Raw genomic sequence first — 26141 nt, 5'->3', positions numbered from 1 at the left:
ACAAGACCTTCGGATTTGTGCCTACGTACCAACATAAAAATGAGGGATCAAAACCTCGTAGTTCGTGATACAAATTTCAAAGTGAGTGAATTATTTTTAACAAAAATTAAGATTGAAAGACACAAAGGCCTAAAAATGGTTTGAATGAGTTAGTTCTTTTTGGCTTTTGAAAGTTTTAGGTCAAGTATAGTTAAGTCTATTTACAAGTTTGATTAAGAAAAGAAGTTTGAAAATGCAATGGCATAAGGCCAAAGTTTCTAGTTTGCAAAGTGGTCAAAATTTAGAAAATAACAAGTTCAAGCAAAGAAGTTTTTTTGAAAGGAGGAAGAGATTTTGAAATTAAAGAAATGGGGAGGAGATGAAGAGACTAATCCTATGCACAAAATTAAAAGTTAAGAGTTAAAAAGATCTGACCGATGGGTAGCAATCCAATAGGCAAGAATGCCATATAGAAACCTAAATTCCCTTGGACATTTAGAATCAAGCAACACAAAAATGCACAATTATATCAATATTGAAAAGCAAAGCACCAAATAAAGATTGCCACATCCAAACTTAGCCACTCCATGATCTTCTTCAAGATAGCTCAGGTAACAGATGAATTCACAAGTCAAATGTTCAAAATAAAAGCTTCACAATGATCATATTGCAGATGAACTCAAAGGGGTCTCCAAAGATGTATCAGATGAAGTTTCAAATTGCAATCACTTGGTTTCACAAAAGTTGGCATTGGCCAAGTCCTTTATCATAGGAATGTTGCCTAAGTTCTAAGTTCATTTGTCCAAGATCAAGTCAACAGTCCACACAAAAGTTTTTTTTAAGGTTTTTGTTCTTATTATGTACATTAATGGTCAAAGACCACACAAACAAACAAAAATATACAAAAACAAGGTATAGCACACAATATGGTCCAAATGGACAAAGTGAAAATTGCATTAACATAAACAATTAGAATGGTATGAATAATGGCAAATGAATAGAACTAAAATTAAATGGCATTAAAGTAAATGGATTGAAATTAAATGTTAGTTGTTAATAAGTTAGAAGTTAGTATTGTTTTGCTTTTTGCCTTTTGTTTTTAAGTCATTCTTTAGAGAACACTCAACCACTTATCACAAGCATGGATTCTTGAACCAAGACATCTTCCAAAGGAAGGAAAAAAGGCCAAGTTTCCACACAATACCATGAAAGAGGGGAGACTTACAATCTCACTAACTAGAATGCTATGTCTTTTGTGTCACAAATTTAGCGCTATGTTAAGCAATCGTAATTGGACTTATGTAGAAGTCACAACTATTTGAGGTCGGACAATAGAATTTTGGTGTTAATGCATGTTAGAGACATAGTATAATGGACTATGCTCATGAAACATAACACACACAAAAAGAATATGCAAAAGAGGTGGCCTAATCTCATCCATACTTATGTTGAGTTTTCAATCAACTAGCCTTAAGACTTTGAGATATCATAGGTCAAATGAGATGAATGCATAAATAATGGGAATGAGATGAAGAGGGAGGGGAATGAATCAAAACTCAAATTGGTCAAAGGAGTAATTTTACCAAATTAATATCATCCGTTCATTTTGGGAGATGGAATGTACATTCCACCAATCCCCTAAATCCAATGATATTAACTTGACAAAGTCAAATCAACCTTGACCAAGGCCCAACAACAAGAGTCAAACTCATGCAAGTCATCACAATTGGTCAACATAATTAATTGGCATTTATTCAAAAAATACTAAAATAATACATTTAAATTAAATATGGTTTGTCAAATACCTAAAACCTCATCAAAATACCAAAGAAATGGCCATGAGATTTATCATAGGTCAAACAAGGTCAAAGGACCTTGGAGAAAAATATTCAGAATTTTTAAAGATTTAAAAGTATTTTTAAACAATTAATAACAAACACAAAATCAATTAAATCATAAAAAGTAATAATAATGATCCAAAAAATAACTTTAATTTAAAATATGAAAGAGGAAATTATTTGAATTTTTTGGTGAAACTCTCATATTTTTTGGATCAATATTAAAATTAATATGAACGAATGAAAATAAAAGGAATAAAAGAAAATCAGAAAATATCAAAAAAACGTGGACCACTTGATCTCCCTCATTAATTGAGGTGGCAGATCAAAGTGGCCATCAACGCGCTTTCCACCATAGTCACGAGTCAATGCATAACACAAATGATAATTACAAGCAACACGTGACATTAAAACAAATCAACTGGATCCTATGGCTGGGAGACGTGCCAATGCACCGCCGGAGCTGTAACTCCGGTCTTCTTCTCCGGTGGACCTCACCGGACTGGTCCACCCTCAACCATCACCAAAATAAAAAATGAGGACATGATCTGAAAGAAAAAATGGCGTAGAACACGAATTTGACCTCAATTTCAACTAACTCCAAATATATAAAAAGATATGAGGAGTTGAATTTTGAGGTGTGTCAACTGAGTTGCTTCGATCTCACCTCTAAGCAACTCAATCTTCTTGCCTACATTGGTAAGACTTCAGACAACCCAAGATCCGAGAGAATTAAGTAGAATTGAGTGAGAATCAAAGAGATGATATTTTTTGAAAATTACCTTCAATGATATGCAGTTCTTGATGTTGCTTGCTTCAAACACGATCTGATCACACTTGAGAAGCTAGCAGGAAGTGATTAGAGAGGTTGCAAGGCTTTGGATCCTGGAGTTCTTGAATCTCCAACAATTGAGATTCAAACTCAAATTTCAAAAATGAAATTTCTTAGGTTTTCCTTTAGAATGAGAGGGTTTCAATGGGGGGCAAAGCTGGCGCGCAAAAAAGTGATTCAAATGAGATCATCAGCCTTCTATTTATAGTTGGCGCGCAAAAAAGTGATTCAAATGGAGCTTTTATCTTGATGCAAAATGGGCTTAAAGTGAGTGCAACGATCATGAAAACTTGCCCTAAATGGAAAGTCAACAATTTCTAAATTAAGTAACTTTTCCAATTCCTGATTAAATGATGAATCCATGATCCAACCTTGATCAAATTTCACATGTAGGATCCCCTAGGCATGGATTTTGAGATTCCACTCTCAAAATGTCAGGAGTTGACTTTTTTGGACCCACAGTTGACTTTTCCCAAACTGTCTGATTCTCGATTCCATTGATCAATTGAAGCACTTCTAGCTCAAATAAAGAGCTGATTTTTTGTATGTAGACCCTTGTGGACATATGGAGGACCATGGAAAAGAGTTTCACCCAAAGAATCAGAAATAAATTGATTTTATACCAAACCCTAGTTTTAGGGCAAAATGATCAGGAACTGATTGCACTGATTGCCAATGGATCTTTCTGAGATAATTCTGAATCTTCCTAGGCCAAGATGCCTCTCTAATCATGGCATGGATGAGCTCCTCTACTTCCAACCAAACATTGTCTGTTGCAGGTAGCCATGAAACCCTAATTTCTGATTAAATCCAGATGAACACTCTGATAACTTTGAATCCTTCACTGATGAACTGAGGACCATAATAAGATACTTGGACCCCCCTGAGACCCTTGAGACTTGTATACTTAGAAAATGAAGTCCAATTCTCAATCTTGCTTTGTGTGGGCTTCTTTTGTTAAGGAGTGATCGATCAAAACCTGATCTCCATGTCACTACTGCAGTATGCAATGAGTATGACCTAATATGATGCTAATGAAGTGTAAAACATAATCCCATGCTTCCCGAAAAAATGAAGGGTAAATTTTGGGGTATTACAAATGTGCACTTGCTCTAAAACTAAAATTTGAAGTATACATCTTGAAATTGATCATTCAATTTGAATGGCTTTCATATCATAAAAAATGAGCAAGTTATGGTATTGGGAAGTTGATCTCCAAATTAGGGTTTAGACAAAATGACCTATAATCTTTCACCATAAAAAATGACTTTCCAAGCAAAATTAACTCTTGACCTTAACATGAAAGTTGTTTTGAATGTCATTTAGAGTAAATTTTATCTTGTAATCATTTTCATATGACTAAAATTGTAGGAGATAGGGTCTAGGGAACCCCAGTTTTGACTAGTTGACTTCCTCTGGTCAACCAATATGAAGCATCTTGCTAGCTTGACATTCCTTTGACTTTTGGGACTCATGGAGGATCATATATGCATAAGATGATGTAATTTTAAGTATCCCTTGAAATATTTTATCAATTGTTGAAGAAACTTGTTGAAGAAGTCATACAAGATACCTAGATGAATTATGGTTTCCAAGGCAAACTAACTCCAAACTCTTGATGATTTCTTGATCAAAATGATATGTGAAAATCATGGGGATCCATATAGGATACTTAAAGCCAATGTAGATCAATTCTTGATTGAGCTCCTTGCATTGAGGGTCTTAAACCCTAGATATGAGCTTGATAGAGCATAGGTGAGCATGCACACTACCTACAAAAGAGTTAAACTATACAATGACATATTTTTGGTATTTTGGTTAGTAAATAATGAAAAAACAAAGTATGATACAATCAAATGTGCTTGGTGATCTCTCCCAATGCAAACCCAATGAATGAGGGGTAAGGAGAATGCCAAGGTGTGATCCCAATGCTAATGAATATGATGAGATAACATGAGGGATCTTAGGGTCAAAATTGGGGTCTTACAAATATTAAAGAAAAACAAGCCACAATGACAAATCGTGACCAATTAAAAACAAGCATGACAAATTGCGACTAATTAGAAACAAGTATGACACATTGCGATCATTTGAACAAGTATGACACATTGCAACCAATTAAAAACAAGGATGACAAACTACAACCAGTTAGAAACAAATATGACACATTGCAATGATTTGAACAAGTATGACACATTGCGGTCAATTAGAAACAAGGATGACAAATCGGGAGAGATTATCTACATTATGATTTTTTTGTGATTTTTTTATTATTTTGTGATTAAAAATGATAAAATAAAAAAATTAATAATTAAAAAATCCCTATTTAAAAAATACGAAAACAATATTAAAATACTTCAAAAAAGTCAACATTTGATTTTTTTGTTGACTTATTTACTTTTTTTTAATAAAAACATGAATAAATAATCCCTATTTTTTTATTTTAAAGAAATTAAATAAATGATAAATTGCATAAAAAAATAAAGGTTAAATAAAAGTATAATTAAAAATAATAAATAAAAGGGTGATTAATTCAAATAATAAAAAAATCAAAATAAAAAAAATAACAATAGACTTACATAAGTAATTACTTAATAGACGTCTTAAATAATATACCATTACGTTGGGGTAATGGTTTGTAAATATATATTATTATGTGTTTATCTGTTCATAGTAAAAACTTATCTATTTAATTTTATAAATAAATAAAAAAGGTTACATCATATGAAATAAGGGGTGGTTACATATGATGTTTTCTACCACGATGGTGGTTGTTACTTCAAACAAATGTTATGATATTTTTTAATGTATAACATTTAACAATAGTGGTTCTAAACAACCGTTGTGATATATACCTTAAATTTATAATAAATTATGTGAAATGCTTATTTCGTTAATGCTAATTAAATATATAATCTTTCAAACTGATCTTCAATATTATAATATAACAAATTAAGTTATATTAGAAGAACAAGTTACACATTTAATACTAAACAAGAATTCTTCAACTCCTTGTCTATATTTTACTCTTTAACAGTTAGAACTTGATTTAGTGCTCATAGTTCTTCAACCTCCCTTAGTTTCACCTCTAGTTCATTTTGCAAAATATTATTTACTTTGCAAACAAAATTAGAGGAGGGTAAATGGATGATTGAAGAACTAGAAGCATTAAATGAAATTCTAACAGTCAAAGAGAAAAATGCAAATAACGGTTTGAAAAATTCTTGTCTAGAATTGAACGTGTAACTTATTTTCTAATATATTTTTATCTATTATATTATAATTTTCTAATGCAATCTGAAAATTATGTATTCGATAAGGGGTTGCAAAAACACTCAAACCACATTAGATATAATAAACTCATCTTTTAAACAAACATTAACAACATTCATCAACAATAAACCTTAAACAACATACAAAAACTATTGGTGAGATACGAGTGCCAGAGATATTAGGATTTTGTTTTAAGAGAGACGAGTGAAAGAGATGTTAGGATTTTATTTTCAGAGAGACGACAATTATGTACTTAAGCGAGAGATGATTTCGCTTATATATAAATATGTAACACCTTTCACCCCTGCTGATAATATGAACCGTGATGAAATGATTGCACCTTACACAACACCTGATTATAAGAGTTATTGGTGATATACAAGATCAAACCCATTATGTCACGATAAATAAAAAATGGTTGGTGCTATGATTCAAACTCTTTCACTCCAGATACATTTCATTATGGTTGTTAACTATGACTGTAGTGAAATGTCTTTTAGCAAATACTAAAAAAACACAACGCCAAAAAAAGAGTTATTACCACGGTTAACAAAAAAGTCGTTGTGATATAGTGTTATCAAAAATGTATTTTATAATAATGTCACTAAAGAGTAAAACGCATAAGAGGATAATAACTTGATCTTTTACACAAAGGATCACATAATTGACTATGTAGTATTGAATTGACCAAAAAAGTATGCTGACTTGCTTGAGTATTTCGTCATTAAAGCGCAACAATTGGAAGCATTGAAAAGAGGATAAAATAGTTCAGAAATGATAGACATATCACCATCCTGATAAATAGACATTCATTTGATGTTGTTAATAAATAAATCAATTTAATTACCGATTAAAATATATAAGAATCAACAATTTACAATACAACAAAGTTATCGAGGTAGTTCTCTATGGAATTAATTAAATTATTTTGTATTAGACTATTTTATACGTTTAATTATATAATATAAATGAAATTTTATTTTTTCAAAATAAATAAATAGGATGTCGCAAATTAAAAACAACATTCATACCTTCGGATATCCATCCACAAATATCAATCAAGCTGAATTAACGTGGCAATTATGCTATTTCTTTTTACATTTGAGTGTTTGAAATAATACAAATTTTCTTGTATTTTATATTATAGAACAGTCAACCTTTATTAATGCACTTAGTTGTCAATGTCTACTAAATGACAATATCACTACTAAATGACATTACTTTTTCCCTTTTCTTATGTCATTCAAATTGAGAGATTTGACTTTCATTTCTTATATTTTTTCTTTGAATTATGAAACACTCAACTTTTATTGATTCATTTAAATATTAAGGATCCTATAATACTCAACTATATATATTCTTACAAGTATCACACATTCTTGAAAATAACTCTTAAAGTTTCATGGCATTAGTTGTCTTTTTCGTTCTTAGTTTGTGCATAACATGTTGCAAAGTTGATGGGAGAAACAAATTTCAACCGGATGAAGAAAATGATTTTACACAACACAATAGCATCATGGTATTGTTTTTGATTTATTGTCCTTTTAAAATTTCTTTCGTACATAATTTACTTGATTTTAACTTTGATGAATAATTCCAGCTTCCGGTGGACAATAATTTTGATTGTGTTGATATCTACAAACAACCTACTCTTCAACATCCTTTACTAAAAAATCATAATATCCAGGTATAATAGTTGAATAAATTGCAAGAATATATTTCTTAATTACTTATGTAAAAATATTTTTTATTTAATGAAATAGGAGAGAATGATATATAAATATAATTAACCAGTTAATTTATTATTTATTTTATTATGCCTTTAAATATTACATTTTAATTTAAGACTAACTAATTTTTTTTGTAAAGAATTTCACCAACTATAACAATTCATTGTTCATTGTATCTTATTATATTTCCTCTTCATTTATCATATGTAGCTTTCTCCAACTTTTGCAAAGAACACTGCGCAAAGTTCGTCATCTTATGGTGAAATAGTGAATGGATGTCCAGAAGGAAAAGTGCCTATTTACAACAAGACAAAGAGACATCAAAATAGTACTAATTCATCTTTCAAATTACAAACTAATGAGTTTTGGAAGCATTCCAAAAGTTTCCCTGGCTATAATGTAAGTGGATATTTTTAGTTAATACATTTGACATGGAATATCATATATTATTACATTTTTAAATATATTATATATTTTTTGTATTTTCTAGGCTGTTACACTTGATACAACACAAAACATGATATTTCATGGAGCATTCACAGGCATAGCTGGTTTTAATCTATCACTTCAAGATAATCAATATAGCATATCTTCAATTTGGATTGAAAGTGGACCACCAACAGAACTTAATAGCATAAAACTAGGAGTTGGGGTAATTACCTTTTATTATATATGTTTATTCCATTTTTTATTTATAAAACATGGTGATTTTACATTCTAATATGGTTTCTGTATGTGTGAGAAAGAGATCCCACAATAATGTTCCTTTCTCAAATGCTCTTTTCACTGATGTATTGAATGTTTCATATTTGTGTGTATAAAATCCTTTTTAATATTGATTAAAAAAAACTTCCTTTATAATATATGACTTACATCCTCTATTTGATGTACAAGGTTCATCCAAGTTTATTTGGAGACAGCCAATTACGATTAATTGGTAGTTGGACGGTAAGAATGTGAATATAATGCATTAGATCATGTAGAATGTGATGGATACTAAAAGAAATACATAGCATTGTTGTAATCAAGTTCAATTTGATATAAGTGTGCAGGTTGATGGTTACAGAAAAACGGGATGTTATAATCTTCTTTGCTCAGGTTTCGTGCAAGTCAATAAAGAATATGCTTTTGGATCTGTCATATCACACGCTAACACCATTGGATCAACTTCAAAATATATTACATTTCTCAAAATCAAACAGGTAAATTCTTTGTTATAAAAGGATGAAAAACATGCACACATATACATACATGGACACACAACACACCACCCCCAACATACATATGCGCGTACATGACACGCACGCGCGCGCACATAAAATTTATTTATGAATACATTTTCCGTAATAGTGTATTATTTATGATGTGTATTATGTAATTATTTTTTATTTTTTATTTATTTTTTATATAAAAAGTGATAATTATATAAATTGATATAAATTCATTATATATAAAGCTTATGTTTTTTTTATTAAAATAAATCTTACTATAATTGGTTAATAGCATCTTCTAGTAACTTGTTTAATTTCATAAATATTTGTAGGATCGATCTACTGGACATTGGTGGTTAACTATTCAACCTGAATCAATACAAATTGGATATTGGCCAAAAGAATTATTTACTCACTTAAGCAAAGGAGCATCTTTGATTAGATTTGGAGGTCAGACCTTGTCTCCACCTAATAAAGATAGTCCCCCAATGGGTAGTGGAAGATTACCTAAAGAAAAATATAGAAACTCAGCTTTCATGGAAAAACTTCGAATTATTGATTCAGAATATAATGAATTAGATGTAAAATCCAAAGATATGAAGCCATATAAAGATACCAATTCGGATTGTTATGACTTAATGTATCATGGTTATGAAGGACCTGTGTTTAAGCAGGCCTTTCTTTATGGTGGTCCAGGTGGACGAAATTGTGACATATGATTGTATCGTCAACTTTATTTAATAAAACTTTGATTAGTTCTTATATACATTGTTATATAATTTATCCAAATACATAATTAACATAAAATATGTACAAGTTTATAATTCCAATTCACAAAATTATAATTTACAAGGGTATTGATAAACTCACTTCCTGTAGGACTTCAAGAGGCTTAACCCACTCAAATTTATAATTAATAAAACAACCTATAAATCTAATTAGATATTAATCAACAATGATATAGTGAAAATTAAAATTCAAACTAAATCATTTAAGTGTCTTGGTTCTCGACAATTTGTAATCCTTGAATTTATTATACTTATTGAATAACTTTTTTAAAGGGAAATATATATATATATATACATATATATATATATATATATATATATATAAAGGGATAAAACCCAATAATAAAGAAGGCAAAATCAAATGACACAAAAAGTGTCAATAATAAACGAAGAAAAGATAATATAAGACAGAGCACAAAGAAAAAAAATACTTCAAGCGAAGAGCTGAGAAATGCCCATAAAATACAAGAAGTAGTAGATCCTTAACAAGACACCTACACAACGAAGCACCACCCATTAAAGGATTTGCTAGAGCTCAAACCGCCTAACCTACCATCAATTGACCAAAGTTATTAATTGTAACAGTATAGCCATTAAGCCTACTAGTGCAGGTTGTAACGTTAAATTCATGACCATTAAGCTATGGATAAACTTAACGTCAATAAAACCAGAGTCGCCACCGCGTTTTTATTGTTTTCAAAGGAAAAGGGAAAAGTATGAAAAAAAAACCCAAACATAAGAAGTCTTCAAATCAAAACTAATAAAATGTCAGAGATTACAAGTAAGGGCAGAGGGAAGGTGTTAGCACCCAAAGTGTCCTAGGTACTCCTAGGGAGTTCTTTTTTTTATGTGTGTATGTGTTTTGGTATGAAAGATGTTTGCAATAAGTAGAATGTGGGGATGAGAAAAGAATCTATTAATTATATTTTTGTGTTTGATAAGACCTTCGGACTTGTGCCTACGTAGCAACATAAAATGAGGGATCAAAACCTCGTAGTTCGTGGTATCAATTTCAAAGTGAGTGAATTGCTTTTAACAAAATTTTAAGTTTAAGATAGGCACAAAAGGACTAAGAGAGTTTGAATGAGTGTTAGTTCCTTTTGTCTTTTGAAATTTTAAGTCAATATGGTTAAGTTCATGTACAAGTTTGATTAAGAAAAAGAGTTCAAAAATGCAATGGCATAAGGCCAAAGTTTCTAGTTTGCAATAAAGTCTACGTTTAGAAATAACAAGCAAAGAAGGTTTTGAAAAGGGGAAGAGGTTTGAAATTTAAGAAGTGGGAGGAGATGATGAGACTAATCCTAAGCAAAAATTTAAAAGTTAAGAGTTGAAAAGATATGACCAATGGGATGCAATCCAATAGACAAGAATGTAATATAGAAACCCACTTTTTCTTTGGACTTTAAATCAAGAAAATATCAATAAGCAAGAAAGGTGAAGAACAATGCAACAAATAAAGATAGCCACATCCAAGCTAGCAACTTCATAGTCTTGTTCATAATCTTCCCATGTATCAGATGACATACTCCTTGAATGGATCAGAATAAGGCATTAGACACAGGTTCAAAGTAACATTTTTATCAAGACCATGTAGAAGATGTACTCAAGTGGATCCCAATACTTGTATCAGATGAAAGTTCAAATCACAATAACTTGGTTTCAGAAATGTTGGCATTGGCCAAGTACTTTTGCATAGGAAATGTTGTCTAGTTCTAAGTCCAAAGCTCAGATCAAATCCAACAGTCCACCCAAATATTTTTTAAGGTTCTTGTTGTTTATTAAGTATTTTAAGGTCCTAAGACCATGAACACAAACAAGATACACAAACAAATATATACAATCATAATATATGGCTCAAGTGAGCAAAGTGAAAATAGCATAAACATAAACAAGTTAAATGATATGTAAATGGCAAATGAAATGGTAAATGACTTGAATTTCAATTGCATAAAGTAAATGACTTGTAATTAAAGGGTTAGTCAAATGTTAGTTGATTCGATGTTAGTGGAGTTTTGTTTAAGTCATTCTTTGGAGAACACTCAACCCTCTATTCACAAGCATGGATTCTTGAACCAAGACATCTTCCAAAGGAAGGAAAAAAGACCAAGCTTCCACACAATACCATGAAAGGGGGGAGACTTACAATCTCACTTACTAGAATGTTATGCCTTTTGGGTCAAAATTTAGCGCTATGTTAAGCAATCGTAATTGGACTTATGTAGAAGTCATAACTATTTGAGGTCGGTAAATAGAAATTTTAGTGCTAATGCATGTTAGAGATATGGTATAATGAACCACACTCCTAAAACATACCACACACAGAAAGAAAATCAAAGGATGAGCCTAATCTCATCCATACTTATATTGGTTCATCTAACACTAAGTTATTGATGAACAATTAGCCTTAGGATATTGAGATGTCATTGGCCCATGGGAGGGATGGGATAGAAAGGGATTGAATATGAAGAGGGAGGGGAAATGAGACAAACACAAATTGGTCATGGGAGGAATTTTATCAAATTAAAATCATTCATTCATTTTGGGAGATGAAATGTCATTTCATCAATCCCCTAAATCCAATGATTTTAATCCAACAAAAGTCAAATCAACCTTGACCAAGGCCCAAACACATAGTCAAACTTCACAAGTCAATAAAAATGGCTCAACACAATTTATTCACAATTAAACAATTAAAAATCAAATTAAAATTCATTAAATTAAATTATGTTTGATCAAAAACCTAAAACCTCTTCAAAACACCAAATAAATGGCCAAGATATTTATCATAGGACAAACAAGGTCAAAGGACCTTGGAGAAAAAATCTAATTATTTTTTAAAACTTAGAAGTATTTTTAAACAATTAAAAATATGCACAAAAACAATTAAATCATGAAAAATATCAATATTAATCCAAAAAATAATTTTAATTCAGAAAATGAAAGAGAACAATTTTTGAATTTTTTAGGTGAAAGTCCAATATGTTTTGGATCAATAATGAAATTAATATGAATTAATGGAAAATAAAAAATAAAATGGAAAATTCAAAAATTTGAAAAAATGAGAGCCATCTGATCTCCCTCATTAATTGAGGTGGCAGATCAGATGGATGAAAACGCGCGTTCCACCATGCACCGAGTCAAGCACGCTGCAACAATGGTAATCAGAACCAAAGGCTGAGATAAAAACATTTTAAATGGATCGTGTGGCTGGGAAGCATGACACCTCATCTTCGGAGTCAGAGCTCCGGTCTTCTTCTCCGGTGGACCTCATCGGACTGGTCCACCATCAACCATCACCAAAATGAAAAAGAAATACATGGATTTATAGAAAAAATGCTCAAGAGCTCGAATCTGGCCTCAATTTTGTCCAATTCCAAGTATATGAAAAGATACAGGGATTTGGATTTTGAGGATCATGAACTGTGTTGCTTCGATTTGACCTCAAAGCAACTCAATCTTGTTGCCTACATTGGTAGGACTTCAACAAACCAATAATCAGTCAAAGTTGATGAGAAATGAGGGAGAATCGAAGAAGAAAAGTTTCTAAAATCTCACCTTCGAGAAGCTTCATATTGGCTTGATCTTGCTTCTAATTTGGCTTCGCTTGACTCTAGAAGCTTGCAGAAGATGATTTGAATGGTTAGAAAGCTTGGACTCTTGGAGTTTCAATCCTAAAACAGAAGGAGAATTGAAACTCGGTTTCTCAAGAAACCTTCAAGATTATTCTAGCGGTAAATTCATGATCATCAAGCTATGGATAAGCTAGACATCAAATAACAAGAGTCCCCACCACGCTTTTATTGTTTCCAAGGGAAAAGGGAAAAAGTACGAACAAAACCCAAAAGTAAGAAGTTTTCAAATCAAAACTAATAAAATGTCAGAGATTACAAGTAAGGGGGTTGGTTACACAGAGGGAAGGTGTTAGCACCCAAAGTATCCTAGGTATTCCTAGGGAGCCCTTTTTGTGTGCATATGTATTTGGTACAAAATGATGTTTACAAACAAATAGAATGGGGGGATCAGAAAAGAATTCATTAATTATATTTTTGTGTTTGACAAGACCTTCGGACTTGTGCCTACGTACCAACATTAAAATGAGGGATCAAAACCTCGTAGTTCGTGATACAAATTTCAAAGTGAGTGAATTGTTTTTAACAAAAATTAAGTTTGAAAGGCACAAAGGCCTAAAAATGGTTTGAATGAGTTAGTTCTTTTTGGCTTTTGAAAGTTTTAGGTCAAGTATAGTTAAGTCTATTTACAAGTTTGATTAAGAAAAGAAGTTTGAAAATGCAATGGCATAAGGCCAAAGTTTCTAGTTTGCAAAGTGGTCAAAATTTAGAAAATAACAAGTTCAAGCAAAGAAGTTTTTTTGAAAGGAGGAAGAGATTTTGAAATTAAAGAAATGGGGAGGAGATGAAGAGACTAATCCTATGCACAAAATTAAAAGTTAAGAGTTAAAAAGATCTGACCGATGGGTAGCAATCCAATAGGCAAGAATGCCATATAGAAACCCAAATTCCCTTGGACATTTAGAATCAAGCAACACAAAAATGCACAATTATATCAATATTGAAAAGCAAAGCACCAAATAAAGATTGCCACATCCAAACTTAGCCACTCCATGATCTTCTTCAAGATAGCTCAGGTAACAGATGAATTCACAAGTCAAATGTTCAAAATAACAGCTTCACAATGATCATATTGCAGATGACTCAAAGGGATCTCCACAGATGTATCAGATGAAGTTTCAAATTGCAATCACTTGGTTTCACAAAAGTTGGCATTGGCCAAGTCCTTTATCTAGGAATGTTGCCTAAGTTCTAAGTCCATTTGTCCAAGATCAAGTCAACAGTCCACACAAAAGTTTTTTTAAGGTTTTTGTTCTTATTATGTACATTAATGGTCAAAGACCACACAAACAAACAAAAATATACAAAAACAAGGTATAGCACACAATATGGTCCAAATGGACAAAGTGAAAATTGCATTAACATAAACAATTAGAATGGTATGAATAATGGCAAATGAGTAGAACTAAAATTAAATGGCATTAAAGTAAATGGATTGAAATTAAATGTTAGTTGTTAATGAGTTAGAAGTTAGTATTGTTTTGCTTTTTGCTTTTTGTTTTTAAGTCATTCTTTAGAGAACACTCAACCCACTTATCACAAGCATGGATCCTTGAACCAAGACATCTTCCATAGGAAGGAAAAAAGGCCAAGTTTCCACACAATACCATGAAAGAGGGGAGACTTACAATCTCACTAACTAGAATGCTATGTCTTTTGTGTCACAAATTTAGCGCTATGTTATGCAATCGTAATTGGACTTATGTAGAAGTCACAACTATTTGAGGCCGGACAATAGAATTTTGGTGTTAATGCATGTTAGAGACATAGTATAATGGACTATGCTCATGAAACATAACACACACAAAAAGAATATGCAAAAGAGGTGGCCTAATCTCATCCATACTTATGTTGATTTTTCAATCAACTAGCCTTAAGACTTTGAGATATTATAGGTCAAATGAGATGAATGCATAAAGAATGGGAATGAGATGAAGAGGGAGGGGAATGGATCAAAACTCAAATTGGTCAAAGGAGTAATTTTACCAAATTAATATCATTCGTTCATTTTGGGAGATGGAATGTACATTCCATCAATCCCCTAAATCCAATGATATTAACTTGACAAAGTCAAATCAACCTTGACCAAGACCCAACAACAAGAGTCAAACTCATGCAAGTCATCACAATTGGTCAACATAATTAATTGGCATTTATTCAAAAAAGACTAAAATAATACATTTAAATTAAATATGGTTTGTCAAATACCTAAAACCTCATCAAAACACCAAAGAAATGGCCATGAGCTTTATCATAGGTCAAACAAGGTCAAAGGACCTTGGAGAAAAAAATTCAGAATTTTTAAAGATTTAAAAGTATTTTTAAACAATTAATTACAAACACAAAATCAATTAAATCATAAAAAATATTAATAATGATCCAAAAAATAATTTTAATTCAAAATATGAAAGAGAAAATTATTTGAAATTTTTTGGTGAAACTCTCATGTTTTTTGGATCAATATTAAAATTAATATGAACGAATGAACATAAAATGAATAAAAGAAAATCAGAAAATATCAAAAAAACGTGGACCACTTGATCTCCCTCATTAATTGAGGTGGAAGATCAAGTGGCCATCAACGTGCTTTCCACCATAGTCACGAGTCAATTCATAACACAAATGGTAATTACAAGCAACACGTGAGATTAAAACAAATCAACTGGATCCTATGGCTGGGAGACGTGCCAATGCACCGCCGGAGCTGTAACTCCGGTCTTCTTCTCCGGTGGACCTCACCGGACTGGTCCACCCTCAACCATCACCAAAATAAAAAATGAGGACATGATCTGAAAGAAAAAATGGCGTAGAACACGAATTTGACCTCAATTTCAACTAACTCCAAATATATAAAAAGATATGAGGAGTTGAATTTTGAGGTGTGTCAACTGAGTTGCTTCGATCTCACCTCTAAGCAACTCAATCTTCTTGCCTACATTGGTAGGACTTCAGACAACCAAAGATCCGAGAGAATTAAGTAGAATTGAGTGAGAATCAAAGAGATGAAGTTTTTTGAAAATTACCTTCAATGATATGCAGTTCTTGATGTTGCTTGCTTCAAACACGATCTGATCACACTTGAGAAGCTAGCAGGAAGTGATTAGAGAGGTTGCAAGGCTTTGGATCCTGGAGTTCTTGAATCTCCAACAATTGAGATTCAAACTCAAATTTCAAAAATGAAATTTCTCGGGTTTTCCTTTAGAATGAGAGGGTTTCAATGGGGGGCAAAGCTGGCGCGCAAAAAAGTGATTCAAATGAGATCATCAGCCTTCTATTTATAACTGGCGCGCAAAAAAGTGATTCAAATGGAGCTTTTATCTTGATGCAAAATGGGCTTAAAGTGAGTGCAACGATCATGAAAACTTGCCCTAAATGGAAAGTCAATAATTTCCAAATTAAGTAACTTTTCCAATTCCTGATTAAATGATGAATCCATGATCCAACCTTGATCAAATTTCACATGTAGGATCCCCTAAGCATGGATTTTGAGATTCCACTCTCAAAATGTCAAGAGTTGACTTTTTTGGCCCCACAGTTGACTTTTCCCAAACTGTCTGATTCCCGATTCCATTGATCAATTGAAGCACTTCTAGCTCAAATAAAGAGCTGATTTTTTGTATGTAGACCCTTGTGGACATATGGAGGACCATGGAAAAGAGTTTCACCCAAAGAATCAGAAATAAATTGATTTTATACCAAACCCTAGTTTTAGGGCAAAATGATCAGGAACTGATTGCACTGATTGCCAATGGATCTTTCTGAGATAATTGTGAATCTTCCTAGGCCAAGATGCCTCTCTAATCATGGCATGGATGAGCTCCTCTACTTCCAACCAAACATTGCCTGTTGCAGGTAGCCATGAAACCCTAATTTCTGATTAAATCCAGATGAACACTCTGATAGCTTTGAATCCTTCACTGATGAACTGAGGACCATAATAAGATACTTGGACCCCCTTGAGACCCTTGAGACTTGTATACTTAGAAAATGAAGTCCAATTCTCAATCTTGCTTTGTGTGGGCTTCTTCTGTTAAGGAGTGATCGATCAAAACCTGATCTCCATGTCACTAATGCAGTATGCAATAAGTATGACCTAATATGATGCTAATGAAGTGTAAAACATAATCCCATGCTTCCCGGAAAAATGAAGGGTAAATTTTGGGGTATTACAAATGCGCACTTGCTCTAAAACTAAAAGTTGAAGTATACATCTTGAAATTGATCATTCAATTTGAATGGCTTTCATATCATAAAAAATGAGCAAGTTATGGTATTGGGAAGTTGATCTCCAAATTAGGGTTTAGACAAAATGACCTATAATCTTTCACCATAAAAAATGACTTTCCAAGCAAAATTAACTCTTGACCTTAACATGAAAGTTGTTTTGAATGTCATTTAAAGTAATTTTATCTTGTAATCATTTTTATATGACTAAAATTGTAGGAGATAGGGTCTAGGGAACCCCAGTTTTGACTAGTTGACTTCCTCTGGTCAACCACCATGAACCATCTTGCTAGCTTGACATTCCTTTGACTTTTGGGACTCATGGAGGATCATATATGCATAAGATGATGTAATTTTAAGTATCCCTTGAAATATTTTATCAATTGTTGAAGAAACTTATTGAAGAAGTCACACAAGATACCTAGATGAATTAGGGTTTCCAAGGCAAACCAACTCCAAACTCTTGATGATTTCTTGATCAAAATGATATGTGAAAATCATGGGGATCCATATAGGATACTTAAAGCCAATGTAGACCAATTCTTGATTGAGCTCCTTGCATTGAGGGTCTTAAACTCTAGATATGAGCTTGATAGAACATAGGTGAGCATGCACACTACCTACAAAAGAGTTAAACTATACAATGACATGTTTTTGGTATTTTGGTTAGTAAATAATGAAAAAACAAAGTATGATACAATCAAATGTGCTTGGTGATCTCTCCCAATGCAAACCCAATGAATGAGGGGTAAGGAGAATGCCAAGGTGTGATCCCAATGCTAATGAATATGATGAGATAACATGAGGGATCTTAGGGTCAAAATTGGGGTCTTATAAATATTAAAGAAAAACAAGCCACAATGACAAATCGTGACCAATTAAAAACAAGCATGACAAATTGCGACTAATTAGAAACAAGTATGACACATTGCGATCATTTGAACAAGTATGACACATTGCAACCAATTAAAAACAAGGATGACAAACTACAACCAATTAGAAACAAATATGACACATTGCAATGATTTGAACAAGTATGACACATTGCGATCAATTAGAAACAAGGATGACAAATCGGGAGAGATTATCTACATTATGATTTTTTTGTGATTTTTTTATTATTTTGTGATTAAAAATGATAAAATAAAAAAATTAATAATTAAAAAATCCCTATTTAAAAAATACTAAAACAATATTAAAATACTTCAAAAAAGTCAACATTTGATTTTTTGTTGACTTATTTACTTTTTTTAAATAAAAACATGAATAAATAATACCTATTTTTTTTATTTTAAAGAAATTAAATAAATGATAAATTGCATAAAAAAATAAAGGTTAAATAAAAGTATAATTAAAAATAATAAATAAAAGGGTGATTAATTCAAATAATAAAAAAAATCAAAATAAAAAAATAACAATAGACTGACATAAGTAATTACTTAATAGACGTCTTAAATAATATACCATTACGTTGGGGTAATGGTTTGTAAATATATATTATTATGTGTTTATCTGTTCACAGTAAAAACTTATCTATTTAATTTTATAAATAAATAAAAAAGGTTACATCATATATTGAAGTTGAGCAAATGATATTAGAGGGTGATAATTCCATACATTTTCACCACATGATCTTACTATGTTACTATAGAGATCAACAATTTCATACACCCTTGTACTCATCACATTAATTGGCAGTATTACTTTTAGAAGTGTATTGCACACAATCCATACTATCGTGTATTATTGATAGTTGTCTCTTGAGTTTGAATTTATTAAATGGGAGGAAAAGAACCAAAATACTTCTTCAGAAAATAATCTCATAAATATTCACTTCTTGGTTGAAAAAAATATACCATCATGCCTGATCAACCATTACGAAATAAGGGGTGGTTACATATGATGTTTTCTACCACGATGGTGGTTGTTACTTCAAACAAATGTTATGATATTTTTTAATGTATAACATTTAACAATAGTGGTTCTAAACAACCATTGTGATATATACCTTAAATTTATAATAAATTATGTGAAATGCTTATTTCGTTAATGCTAATTAAATATATAATCTTTCAATCTGATCTTCAACATTATAATATAACAAATTAAGTTATATTAGAAGAACAAGTTACACATTCAATACTAAACAAGAATTCTTCAACTCCTTGTCTATATTTTACTCTTTAACAGTTAGAACTTGATTTAGTGTTCCTAGTTCTTCAACCTCCCTTAGTTTCACCTCTAGTTCATTTTGCAAAATATTATTTACTTTGCAAACAAAATTAGAGGAGGGTAAATGGATGATTGAAGAACTAGAAGCATTAAATAAAATTCTAACAGTCAAAGAGAAAAATGCAAATAACGGTTTGAAAAATTCTTGTCTAGAATTGAACGTGTAACTTATTTTCTAATATATCTATTATATTATAATTTTCTAATGCAATCTGAAAATTATGTATTCGATAAGGGGTTGCAAAAACACTCAAACCACATTAGATATAATAAACTCATCTTTTAAACAAACATTAACAACATTCATCAACAATAAACCTTAAACAACATACAAAAACTATTGGTGAGATACGAGTGCCAGAGATATTAGGATTTTGTTTTAAGAGAGACGAGTGAAAGAGATGTTAGGATTTTATTTTCAGAGAGACGACAATTATGTACTTAAGCGAGAGATGATTTCGCTTATATATAAATATGTAACACCTTTCACCCCTGCTGATAATATGAACCGTGATGAAATGATTGCACCTTACACAACAGTTGATTATAAGAGTTATTGGTGATATACAAGATCAAACCCATTATGTCACGATAAATAGAAAATGGTTGGTGCTAGGATTCAAACTCTTTCACTCCAGATACATTTCATTATGGTTGTTAACTATGACGGTAGTGAAATGTCTTTTAGCAAATACTAAAAAAACACAACGCCAAAAAAAGAGTTATTACCACGGTTAACAAGAAAGTCGTTGTGATATAATGTTACCAAAAATGTATTTTATAATAATGTCACTAAAGAGTAAAACTCATAAGAGGATAATAACTTGATCTTTTACACAAAGGATCACATAATTGACTATGTAGTATTGAATTGACCAAAAAAGTATGTTGACTTGCTTGAGTATTTCGTCATTAAAGCGCAACAATTGGAAGCATTGAAAGGAGGATAAAATAGTTTAGAAATGATAGACATATCACCATCTTGATAAATAGACATTCATTTGATGTTGTTAATAAATAAATCAATTTAATTACTGATTAAAATATATAAGAATCAACAATTTACAATACAACAAAGTTAGCGAGGTAGTTCTCTATGGAATTAATTAAATTATTTTGTATTAGACTATTTTATACGTTTAATTATATAATATAAATGAAATTTTATTTTTTCAAAATAAATAAATAGGATGTCACAAATTAAAAACAACATTCATACCTTCGGATATCCATCCACAAATATCAATCAAGTTGAATTAACGTGGCAATTATGCTATTTCTTTTTACATTTGAGTGTTTGAAATAATACAAATTTTCTTGTATTTTATATTATAGAACAGTCGACCTTTATTAATGCACTTAGTTGTCAATGTCTACTAAATGACAATATCACTACTAAATGACATTACTTTTTCCCTTTTCTTATGTCATTCAAATTGAGAGATTTGACTTTCATTTCTTATATTTTTTCTTTGAATTATGAAACACTCAACTTTTATTGATTCATTTAAATATTAAGGATCCTATAATACTCAACTATATATATTCTTACAAGTATCACACATTCTTGAAAATAACTCTTAAAGTTTCATGGCACTAGTTGTCTTTTTCGTTCTTAGTTTGTGCATAACATGTTGCAAAGTTGATGGGAGAAACAAATTTCAACCGGATGAAGAAAATGATTTTACACAACACAATAGTATTATGGTATTGTTTTTGATTTATTGTCCTTTTAGAATTTCATTCGTACATAATTTACTTGATTTCAACTTTGATGAATAATTTCAGCTTCCGGTGGAGAATAATTTTGATTGTGTTGATATCTACAAACAACCTGCTCTACAACATCCTTTACTAAAAAATCATAATATGCAGGTATAATAGTTGAATAAATTGTAAGAATATATTTCTTAATTACTTATGTAGAATATATTTCTTAATTACTTATGTAAAAAATATTTTTTATTTAATGAAATAAGAGAGAATGATATATAAATATAATTAACCAGTTAATTTATTATTTATTTTATTATGCCTTTAAATATTACATTTTAATTTAAGATTAACTAATTTTTTTTGTAAAGAATTTCACCAACTATAACAATTCATTGTTCATTGTATCTTATTATATTTCCTCTTCATTTATCATATGTAGCTTTCTCCAACTTTTGCAAAGAACACTGCGCAAAGTTCGTCATCTTATGGTGAAATAGTGAATGGATGTCCAGAAGGAAAAGTGCCTATTTACAACAAGACAAAGAGACATCAAAATAGTACTAATTCATCTTTCAAATTACAAACTAATGAGTTTTGGAAGCATTCCAAAAGTTTCCCTGGCTATAATGTAAGTGGATATTTTTAGTTAATACATTTGACATGGAATATCATATATTATTACATTTTTAAATATATTATATATTTTTGTATTTTCTAGGCTGTTACACTTGATACAACACAAAACATGATATTTCGTGGAGCATTCACAGGCATAGCTGGTTTTAATCTATCACTTCAAGATAATCAATATAGCATATCTTCAATTTGGATTGAAAGTGGACCACCAACAGAACTTAATAGCATAAAACTAGGAGTTGGGGTAATTACCTTTTATTATATATGTTTATTCCACTTTTTATTTATAAAACATGGTGATTTTATATTTTAATATGGTTTGTGTATGTGTGAGAAAGAGATCCCACAATAATGTTCCTTTCTCAAATGCTCTTTTCACTGATGTATTGAATGTTTCATATTTGTGTCACTACGCCAAAAACTGGAATAGACAGCGCCCCTTAGAGGGCGCTTTATTACCAAAGCGCACTCTAAAGTGAAGAGAAAAAATAAGGAGCATACTATTGGAATAGACAGCGCACTATAGAGGGCGCTTTTGTAACAAAGCGCACTCTAAAGTGAAGCGAAAAAATAATGAGGAAATGGAGGGACACCAATAGAGGACGTTTTATTGAAAGCGCCATCTAAGGGTAACCTTAGAGGGCGCTTTTAAAAAAGCGCTCTCTATGTCCATGTACATTTCCAGTTTATAAGGTGTTTTTGGAAAGCCTTAGAGAGCGCTTTCAGAAGCGCCCTCTTAGGCCCCCTTTAGAGGGCGGTTTTTTTACAAACCGCCCTCTAAAGTGAAGCGAAAAAATAATGAGGAAATGGAGGGACACCAATAGAGGACGCTTTATTGAAAGCGCCCTCTAAGGGTAACCTTAGAGGGCGCTTTTAAAAAAGCGCTCTCTATGTCCATGTACATTTCCAGTTTATAAGGCGCTTTTGGAAAGCCGTAGAGAGCGCTTTTAGAAGCGCCCTCTTAGGCCCCCTTTAGAGGACGCTTTTGTAACAAAGCGCCCTCTAAAGTGAAGCCAAAAAAAAAATAATGAGGAAATGGAGGGACAACAATAGAGGGCGCTTTAGTGAAAGCGCCCTCTAAGGTTACCCTTAGAGGGCGCTTTTAAAAAAGCGCTCTCTAAGTCCATGTACATTTCCAGTTTAGAAGGCGCTTTTGGAAAGCCTTAGAGAGCGCTTCCAGAAGCGCCCTCCTAGGCCCCCTTTAGAGGGCGCTTTTTTTACAAAAGCGCCCTCTAAGGTCCCCTTTAGTAAACATTAAAATTATAACATATACTGCATGTCTCTTTATTTTCCCTCTCTATAAGCTATTTCGTTTACGTAACTGGGTTTTCTCTCTACTGCGATTACTCTCTACTGCGATTACTCTCGTCCTCCGTTCGTTCTCCCTCCCTCACCGTCATCGTCGCCGTCGCCCTTTTCTGCTGCTGCGTTCACGTTCACTGAGTTCACGTTCACCGTCACTGTTCACTTTCTTCTCCATCGTTACCGTCACCTTGAAGGTATTTCTCTTCTCCATCGTTACCGTTCACTTTCTTCATGTGTTTGATTAGGGCATTTTCTAAACTTAGTTTTACATTTTGTGCATTATGTTGATTAATGTTGTTTAGGGCAAACTGAGTTTTTTATTTCTGATTGAAAACTGATATCATTTGAAGTGTGTTTGAGCTTGTGCTTGGAAGTTTGATGATTATGGATGCAAGTTTGTTCATGTTCCAAACACCATAAGTTTGCATTGGTCTTTTGCATGCAGTAGGTGTGTGTGAGTTTGTATTTAATAATGATAAAAAAAAGAGTTTAGATTGTTGTAACATGAGAGAAATGGAAGGTATATGAATGTGTTCACGTATTGAATCATTGTCTTACTTGGGTCTTATTGAATCATTTCTATATTACAGATAAAATGGCTAACCAAGACGATACCCATGACGCGAATGGATCACGTAACAATGTTGAAAAAGAAATCAAACGAGGATTGACTGTTATGAAGTCAATCATTCGTGCAAGAGACAAGGGTGTAAAATTTGAAGTACATTGGAGTGCTGAAGACCAACTAATTGAGCCTAACGGTTCAATGTTGGCAAGTTACATTGGTTTCCTTGTTCGATAACATATTCCGATTACATGTGATAATTGGAGAAGTCCGGACTTGAAGGTTGGCAAAGAAAAAATATGGTCCGAGATACAGGTACTTACCATATATTGTTATATATGTTTTTTTTGTTGACTATTTGTTGACCATATATTGTTATAATATTACTTTATAATAACACACTCCATGTGTATGTTTTTTAGAGATCCTTTCACATCGATGAAAGCCGGCAAAAGTATTGTATTCAATTGGCCGGAAAAAGACTCAGAGGATTTCGATCCTTTTTGTCCAACAAATTTCTCAAGGATGAGGAAGGAAAATTTGTTGAAGCAGAACGGCCAATGAAATCCTTTTTAATATTGTATCAAAAAAACTTCCTACATTAATATATGGCTTACATCCTCTATTTGATGTACAAGGTTCATCCGAGTTTATTTGGAGACAGTCAATTACGATTAATTGGTAGTTGGACGGTAAGAATGTGAATATAATGCATTAGATCATGTAGAATGTGATAGATACTAAAAGAAATACATAGTATTGTTGTAATCAAGTTCAATTTGATATAAGCGTGCAGGCTGATGGTTACAAAAAAACGGGATGTTATAATCTTCTTTGCTCAGGTTTCGTGCAAGTCAATAAAGAATATGCTTTTGGATCTGTCATATCACCCGCTAACACCATTGGATCAACTTCAAAATATATTACATTTCTCAAAATCAAACAGGTAAATTCTTTGTTATAAAAGGATGAAAAACATGCACACATATACATACATGGACTAACAGGCACACCACCTCAACACACATATGCGCATACCCAACACGCATACGCAGACACAAGCACACATGGATACGCACAGATGCACACACACACACAATGGCATACTCCCGCACAAGCACAAGCTCTCTCTCTCTCTCTCTCTCACACACACACACACACACACACACTCACACACGCACGCGCACACACACACGCGCACACACACGCGCGCGCGCACACACACACACACACACACACACTATTTATCAATACATTTTCCGTAATAGTGTATTATTTATGATGTGTATTATGTAATTATTTTTTATTTTTTATTTAATTTTTAGATAAAAAGTGATAATTATATAAATTGAAAATAAGTTCATTATATATAATGCTTATGTTTTTTTAAAAATGAATCTTACTATAATTGGTTAATAGCATTTTCTAGTAACTTGTTTAATTTCATAAATATTTGTAGGATCGATCTACTGGACATTGGTGGTTAACTATTCAACTTGAATCAATACAAATTGGATATTGGCCAAAAGAATTATTTACTCACTTAAGCAAAGGAGCATCTTTGATTAGATTTGGAGGTCAGACCTTGTCTCCGCCTAATAAAGATAGTCCCCCAATGGGTAGTGGAAGATTACCTAAAGAAAAATATAGAAACTCAGCTTTCATGGAAAAACTTCAAATTATTGATTTAGAATATAATGAAGTAGATGTAAAATCCAAAGATATGAAGCCATATAAAGATACCAATTCGGATTGTTATGACTTAATGTATCATGGTTATGAAGGACCTGTGTTTAAGCAAGCCTTTCTTTATGGTGGTCCAGGTGGACGAAATTGTGACATATGATTGTATCGTCAACTTTATTTAATAAAACATTGATTAGTTCTTATATACATTGTTATATAATTTATCCAAATACATATTAACATAAAATATGTACAAGTTTATAATTCCAATTAACAAAATTATAATCCACAAACTCACTTCCTGTGGGACTTCAAGAGGCTTAACCCATTCAAATTTATACTTAATAAAACAACCTATAAATCTAATTAGATATTAATCAACAATGATATAGTGAAAATTAAAATTCAAACTAAATCATTTAACTGTCTTGGTTCTCGACAATTTGTAATACTTGAATTTACTATACTTATTGAATAACTTTTTTAAAGGGAAATAT

General features: G+C 31.8%; 1 protein-coding gene and 1 long non-coding RNA gene across 10 annotated transcripts in view; both read left to right on the top strand.

The window, feature by feature from the left end:
* The window catches only part of LOC127106109 (uncharacterized), a 61332-nt gene extending 35485 nt beyond the window's left edge, over positions 1-25847 (top strand). The window contains exons 1-7 of one of the 9 annotated variants that reach the window (XM_051043396.1): positions 7233-7441; positions 7523-7609; positions 21892-22080; positions 22171-22332; positions 24597-24650; positions 24755-24904; positions 25418-25847. In XM_051043396.1, the coding sequence (XP_050899353.1) occupies positions 7325-7441; positions 7523-7609; positions 21892-22080; positions 22171-22332; positions 24597-24650; positions 24755-24904; positions 25418-25804 (1146 nt within the window). In that variant the 5' untranslated portion in view covers positions 7233-7324 and the 3' untranslated portion in view covers positions 25805-25847. Of the gene's footprint in view, positions 1-7232; positions 7442-7522; positions 7610-7862; positions 8052-8142; positions 8305-8546; positions 8601-8704; positions 8855-9195; positions 9626-21289; positions 21444-21524; positions 21612-21891; positions 22081-22170; positions 22333-24596; positions 24651-24754; positions 24905-25417 lie in introns of those variants that run through there. The other 8 variants (XM_051043395.1, XM_051043394.1, XM_051043391.1 and 5 more) reach the window with 8 other exon arrangements.
* On the top strand, positions 22339-24590 carry LOC127106110 (uncharacterized). The gene is made up of 3 exons (XR_007795276.1): positions 22339-23587; positions 23984-24273; positions 24381-24590. It is a non-coding gene; the product is annotated as an uncharacterized LOC127106110 (long non-coding RNA).
* Positions 25848-26141: the final 294 nt, after the last annotated feature.

This window comes from Lathyrus oleraceus, chromosome 7 (genome assembly GCF_024323335.1).
Source record: "Lathyrus oleraceus cultivar Zhongwan6 chromosome 7, CAAS_Psat_ZW6_1.0, whole genome shotgun sequence".
Classification (NCBI taxonomy): domain Eukaryota; kingdom Viridiplantae; phylum Streptophyta; class Magnoliopsida; order Fabales; family Fabaceae; genus Lathyrus; species Lathyrus oleraceus.
The sequence above is the reverse complement of the archived record's forward strand: the minus strand, read 5'-3'. Positions and strand labels throughout refer to the sequence as shown.